The sequence below is a fragment of the Eretmochelys imbricata genome, chromosome 2 (assembly GCF_965152235.1).
Source record: "Eretmochelys imbricata isolate rEreImb1 chromosome 2, rEreImb1.hap1, whole genome shotgun sequence".
Taxonomy (NCBI): Eukaryota; Metazoa; Chordata; order Testudines; family Cheloniidae; genus Eretmochelys; species Eretmochelys imbricata.
The window spans coordinates 25,196,642-25,203,555 of record NC_135573.1 but is presented as its reverse complement, the minus strand read 5'-3'; the positions used below and the strand labels follow the sequence as shown (position 1 = coordinate 25,203,555).

Here is a 6,914-nt window from a genome sequence, read left to right as displayed (position 1 = left end):
GCACCCCAGGCGGCAGCTGCCACCACACTCCCCGCACCCGCCTAGCTCCCGGGTGCCACGCCCCGCCACGCGCTGGAACGGAGAGGGCCCGAGTCTGGTGCGCCTGCGATTGGTTCCCTCGCCGCGCCCCGCCCCCGGGCTACCCAATGGGAGGACGGGGTTTCAGAGGCGCTCTATATAACCGGCTCCGAAGGGCGGCACGCAGGGAGGGGAGCTGAGCGGGACTTGCCGCAGGATGAGGTTGACGCCTGACTGCGACCGGAGGCGGCGCCTGCCCAGCTTGGGGCGGCTGCTGCTGCTTCTGCTGCTGTGCAAGGCAAGGGAGGGGCGTGCGGGGGTCGGAGCTGCGGCGGGCCGGGGAGGGGGCCGCAGGGAGCCCGCTGACTTGGTCCGCCTGTCTGCCCCGCAGGTGAGTGCCCAGCCGCCGCCGTGCCCCGCGCAGTGCGGCGGCCGCCAGTGCCGGGCAGCGCCGCCCCGCTGCGCCCCGGGAGTGCCCGCCGTGCTGGACGGCTGCGCCTGCTGCCTGGTGTGCGCCCGGCAGCGCGGGGAGAGCTGCTCCGAGCGGCAGCCCTGCGACCAGGGCAGCGGCCTCTACTGCGCCCGCAGCGCCGGGGCCGCGCGGGGCATCTGCATGGGTAAGTGCGGCGGCGGAGCCTGAGACCGGGTCCGGGGCCCGCCTGAGAGCATCGCAGCCGGAGCGGCTGGTCCCGGTGCCGGGCTGGGCAGTGCTCAGCCGGGATGTTTCGGGGCTGGGAGAAGGAACGAGGGACGTCAGCGCCTTGGGGTACCCCATGGGGGCAGATCCTGTCACGCTTCTCCGTCCCCCACGCACAGATCGGGGGGCTAGAGGTGGGCGTAGCGTGGTACATGCCCCTAACCGGGAGTGCCTCACAGGGCGAAAAGCCATGGGGATGCTCAGGCACCAAGGAAATCTCTTGGCTTCCTCCTGAGCTACGAAAATGTCGCTCCCTTCCTCCACCCCCATGTATCTCTTTCTGTGATTTACATTCCTGTTTGCTAACCATATGTGCTACCATGGCACTGCCTACTTTAGATTGCCGCTTGGATACCTCTTCCTCAGGGCTTTCTCTTCCTGGCATCACCTAGGGCTTTCACCACCAAAGCCCTGGAGTAGCAGGTGTGGCAGACAAAGCTGATGTAACTCCTGCACTTTTCCCTCTTTATACCAGTGCTTGAAGGAGACAACTGTGTGTTTGATGGGGTTATTTATCAGAGTGGGGAGACATTCCAGCCCAGCTGTAAATACCAGTGTGCCTGCAGAGATGGTCAGATTGGCTGTGTGCCCCGCTGTAACCTTGACCTACTGCTCCCTGGTCCTGATTGCCCTTTCCCAAGGAAAACTGAAGTCCCAGGAGAGTGCTGTGAGAAGTGGACTTGTGACCCTAAAGAGGAAGTGACTTTGGGCAGTTTTGCTATGGCTGGTGAGCTATTCAGACTAGCTATTGCAGTCAAATTAACTCTGTAATGATTGTGTATTGGAAATGCCCACTTGGTTATCAAAACTAGACCTCCACTTCCAGTTCTTCTATAAGAAATGCATATAGAACATTCATTAAAGCCATCCAGAGTCACTAGTGACTATACAGAAAATAGGAATGAAAGTGGAATTGGAAAAGGCACTGAAAACACCCCCAAAGGAAACAAATGCATAGCCATTTTTAACTGTAATTAGCCTCTTAAAACAAAACCAGGGCCTGATCCTGCAAACACTACCTACCAGGAACAGCAGTGCCCAATCACTAGTCCCATAAGCACTACACCTGGTAGCGTGTGCAGAGGTGAGGCCACCCTGAGAAATGATTTTATTATGATAGTGCCTAAGGGCCAACCAAGAGGGAACCCTCCCTGTGCAAAGAGTAGCAAATGGCCCCTGCCCTGACAAGCTTGCTATCTAAATAGACATGGCAGAAGGAGGGTGGGGGAAAGAGTAGAACACAAGCATAGTGAACGGTGGGATGGTGGCAAACATGTGAGTTCTGATTCTTTTGGGGTGGGGGGTTAGTTAGGAAGTGATATCCTGAAAGGAAGGGGGATGTAGAGTAGCTGTGGAGTGAAGCTAAGGTGTAGAGACTGGGAGGGAAAGGGCTGGCGCAAACAACCGTTCAGCAGAGGGTAGAGAGAGTCTGGTCAAACCTCTAGAAAGGTCTCTGAGAACCGAAGGTCTCTGCTTTGACCGTATCCACTCCTACGTGCAGGAGACTTTGGATGGCTTTCTCTACAGTCTTCTCCCAAGGCCACAGGGAGGGGGAACCAACTACCTGAGGGCTTGTCTACACTTACATTTTATAGCGCTCTAACTTGCTGGCTCAGGGGTGTGAAAAATCACCCCCCTGAGCGCAGCCAGTCCAAGCGCTTTAAAGCGCTTGTGTAGACAGGCTCCGAGCACTGGGAGCTGATCCCCACGTGGAGATGGATTACCAGGAACGCTGGGAGAGCTCTCTCCCACATGACCACGCTCGCACTTCAAAGCGCTGCTGCGGGAGCATTCCCGCGGCAGCGCTTGTAAGTTTCCAGTGTAGCCATGTCAACAGTCCTGCTGCTCCCAGATCTGCAGTCTTGCTGGTTTCTCTACAAGACTAAGTAACATCAGATACTACAGAAATCACCTTGTCTATACTAGATGCTCTTCCTAAAACTTCTGTCCAGTGGTAACAATGGTGGAAGATGTGGTATAGACATGGTAGTTAAAATGGCACCAGCTTCCAGCACCTGTGTATGTTCAAGCTCCCATAGCTACAGCTGTTAACAACAGGCAACATTAGGGGAAACTACTAGTGCAGATTCTTTCAGATCCACTGACTGACTGTATCGTCCCATTCCAAATGTTCTCATTCCTCTTGTTGTCACTTGGCCTGGCAGGGAAACTAGGGAAGTCTTCAGCTCAGTTCTCCAGGAACCCGAGGAGCCTTTTTAGAAAAAACAAGTATTAGTTGCTGCTTTAAAAAAAAAAAAAAAAAAATACAGCTATGTAACATCGTCCCCCAACCACCACCACCTTTTCTGTAATTATGAATGTTTTTCCTTTTTAAAACTGTAGTTAACCTCATCAGTTCTTTGTAAGGTAAACCTGTAAATCTAGTGGTAAAAGGTAGGAATTGGGGCCACTGCATACTGCTTTTCAGTGTGGCCTTGATCCAGTCACTTAACACTGCTGAACATCAGCTCACACATTTGAAAAAGGAAACAATATTTACTGGTTCTTGCCTGGCAGGAATATTGAGCTCTAGTAACAGTTTAGAACATGCTCTGAAATATCTGAAAGGTACTGCATGATGTAAATACAAAATATTGCCACCCTCATCCTACTATTCCTCATCATTTGCTTTTTGTTGATGACAGATTGACTCCTGGACATTGTCAGTATTGGTCCTGGCCTCTTTCTCCCCCTCTCCCCTGCCATTTTGCAACTGGAGATATCACTTACAACATCTCCAGTTTTTTGGAGCCTTACTTTGCAAGAGGATAGTGGAATAGCTTCTAGCAAGAGTTGTAGCAATGATGTAGCCCGTAGGTTCCCCTGGGAACCAAGCCAAGCCCTAGCTCAGGAAATGGGTGTTCCAAGGTCACTTGGACTCACTCTGGTTCTCTCCTATGATAAAAAAAAGTTCCCTTTCACCAGGTAACCATAAAACTGGTAATACTTGTTTTATAGCTTAACACATGGTAGTACAGTGTCATAACAATCATCAGTCTTTGTAAGTACTTTGACTGACATCACTCTTAATAATTGACAAGTTGGCTTTATTCCCATAGCCATAAAATCATCTTACTTTCACTGCTGTTTACTACAGTTCAATAAGATGTAAAGATTATTTTGAAATTATATTTCATACCTAAATTTTTGGTGACTAATCTGACAAAGAATAAAAAGATAAAACCTCTTGTAAAACATAGTCATTCACACATGACTTGCAGATCGGCAATAAAATCCTCATCACAACTAGCAGTGATGGGAAAGTTGTCAGACTGGGCATGGAGACTGAATGACTCTCCCCTCCAGTTTAGGTTGGGATGCATGGAAAGGGCTAGTGTACCTACATTTCTGTACTCCTGACTGCACTCAGCAGTACCCATTTTGTTGATAAACAGGACTTCAGTCTCCAGGGCTGTCAAGTGAGCACCTTTCAAACACCTAAATAACAAATCTCTAGTACTAAAAAGCACTCCAGTAATCTGCTTTAAAGTTGTTAAATCCTATTTCAAAGTCTTAAGTTTAGAGAATTTATTTTTGTCTGATTGTTCACTATTAATGAACTAGGTGGTGTTCAAATGGACTCTTACAGGAATCCATTATTTTTATTGTAATGGAGTATTTGGGGTTTTTTATTTATAGTGTATAGAAAAGAATCGACTCTTGGAATTGATGTCGTCTCTGACTCAAGTTCCAACTGTATTGAGCAGACGACAGAATGGAGTTCATGTTCCAAAAGCTGTGGAATGGGCTTTTCCACACGCATTACAAACAGGAATCCTCAGTGTGAGATGGTGAAGCAGACACGACTCTGCATGGTGCGACCTTGTGAGAGCGAACAGCTGATTGATAAGGTATGATCCCATGCACTTGCTAGAGTGAGTTCTTTGTTGCCCTAACGCCTCCATCTTTTCAAATACAAAATATAATGCTGGCATTTCAAGTGCATTAAACAGACCCACGAACAAGCAACAGTTTTGCTTTTTCCAATGCATTACAGAAGTTTTATTTGTAGGGAGGTGCTGTCAGTTAACTATGTTTTGGCATCTGTATGTTTCATAGGATTTATTATAATTAATAACCTTTTTAGTCTCTAAACTTCCTGGTGCAACTTTACTGACTTCAGAGGTGTTACACAAAGGTTTAATTTGGCCAAGGGTTTTGGATTTTTTTCTTAGTACACTTAATTGTCAACAATGTGCCTTACCACAGAATAAGTAGAGGTTGCTTACTAGAGACTTGTGCAATACATGAATTAAGGGGCCTGGGTCAAATTTCACATGGGTGAGAATAGTAATTCTGGCCAATTAGGGGGCCCTGGAAAAATGGGCACCCCTGCTCTGTCTGCCCAGAGCTCCCGCTGGGCAAGTGGGTCAAGCTGCTGGGCAAGTGGGTCAAGCCCCTGTGCCCTGACCCCACTCCCCAGCAGGAGTGGGTGGGTGGGACTACAGGTGGAAGGGGTGGGGATGGGCCCCCATTTGCTCTGGCCCAGGGCCCCACAAAACCCTAATCTGCCTCTGATAGTAATAAATGTCCATTGAAGTAACTGGAGTCTGACCGCTATAGCACTAGCGAAGAGACAAACAGGCCCAAGGTTTCCAAACCCCATGGTAAACCTGCATGTTTCTAACTTTCTTCTGTTTTTCAGTCAGTTGTTAGTATACTGAACTGCCTGTATGACCCTTCATGTTTTTCTTAGAAGGGGAAAAAGTGTGTCCGAACAAAGAAGTCATTGAAAGCTGTTCACTTTGAGTACAAGAACTGCACTAGTATACAGACATATAAACCCCGCTATTGTGGGCTCTGCACTGATGGACGATGCTGCACACCACACAACACCAAGACAATCCAGGTTGAATTCCAGTGTCCCCAGAGCAAAATCCTCAAAAAGCCAATGATGCTGATCACTACCTGTGTTTGTCATAACAACTGTCCCCAGGACAATGTTTTCTTCCAGCTGTTAGAGCCAATGTTCAGTGGAGTAAAAATATGAAACACTTAAATCAGGTTACTTTTTAAAAAACTTAATGTTTGAACAGTTTATATAAAACTTACATGCATCTGATCATGGGTTAATATATCCAGTCTTTCTAAACTCATCATTTCTTCCTGTAGTCAAATAACTCATGCTATACTTCAGGGAAGGAAAAATATATTTCACGAACAAAGAAAGTTCAGTGTTGTGGAATATAGTTTCATCTGTAATGTAAAAATGAGTAAGCAAATGGTCAATTTCTCTCCTTCTTGGGAAATTTTGCCATTGACCTCACTAGCAACAGGATCAGTGCCCTTTATCATGCATTGATTAAAAAAATCCTCTTCCTGTTACTTTATGTAAAACTTCCATGTTCTTGTCCTCTCTATTTGCATAATGTACTAGCTCTTTTTCTACATAAGTTCATTATACTGAGAATCAGGGGCCACGTGACCCCAAGAATGCTAGAGGAGAGGTATAAGACACAAGGCAGACCAGAGAAACTTCACTAATCTCCAGATATTTAATGGCTTCATAAGGAGCCAAATCCAAATCCTGTTGAAGTTGACCATCTGACAATACCTAGTTCTTACAGCAATCTTCAAAGGAGGATTGGGATTCTTATTATCAGTTTACAGATGGGGAAACTGAGGCACAGGGTAGTGAAGTGACTTGCCCAAGGTCACCTAGTGCTCAAGCCAGGAATATGACCATGTCTAAATCACTAGCCATTAGGCAACACTGCCTTCCAAGTATTATTACAATGTTAGTCTTCAAAAGTAAAAGGTTTGTAAATTACTTTAAAGTATTGTTACTCTTTCTATAAAATGGAACACTATATATGTAAATAGAAACTGTATATATAGTAATGCATCTGTAAATGTCTAAGCACTGAGTAAATAAAACTGAGCTTAAACTTTTTCTTAGTTAGTTTTGTTACTACCAAACTTCCAAAAAAGGAAAAAGCTAAAAGTTGTAGTTAAAATCAGACCCCATTCTTGTGAGGTGCTTGGTACACCTCTAAATCTTAAGTCTCTATTGTCAGTCAGTGAGGTGATACAAATTCTCCATCTGTTCTAAGAACCAGTAAGGGGGTAGGTTTAGAATGTACACACCTGACAGATCCACCTTTCTGAGCAGTTAACTGACATTGGGAAGGGACTGTGTAGCAAAGAAGTGATGGGTTAGATATACTGTGTCATATGGGTTTGGATGGCTTTTCTTAAT

At 46.6% G+C, this 6,914-nt stretch overlaps 1 protein-coding gene across 1 annotated transcript; it reads left to right on the top strand.

The window, feature by feature from the left end:
• Positions 1–235: 235 nt before the first annotated feature.
• Positions 236–5,705, top strand: CCN3 (cellular communication network factor 3). The gene is made up of 5 exons (XM_077808842.1): positions 236–316; positions 410–635; positions 1,191–1,442; positions 4,355–4,566; positions 5,412–5,705. The coding sequence occupies exons 1-5, from the start codon at positions 236–238 to the stop codon at positions 5,703–5,705; spliced, it is 1,065 nt and encodes a 354-aa protein (XP_077664968.1).
• Positions 5,706–6,914: the final 1,209 nt, after the last annotated feature.

What these genes read in the sequence shown, in the direction of transcription:
- CCN3 (XM_077808842.1), top strand. Translation starts at nt 236, where the DNA reads ATGAGGTTGACGCCTGACTGCGACCGGAGGCGGCGCCTGCCCAGCTTG. An exon ending in GGGCAGTTTTGCTATGGCTG is followed by an intron (nt 1,443 to 4,354) that starts GTGAGCTATTCA and finishes TTTTATTTATAG; the next exon opens with TGTATAGAAAAGAATCGACT. An exon ending in GCGAACAGCTGATTGATAAG is followed by an intron (nt 4,567 to 5,411) that starts GTATGATCCCAT and finishes TGTTTTTCTTAG; the next exon opens with AAGGGGAAAAAGTGTGTCCG.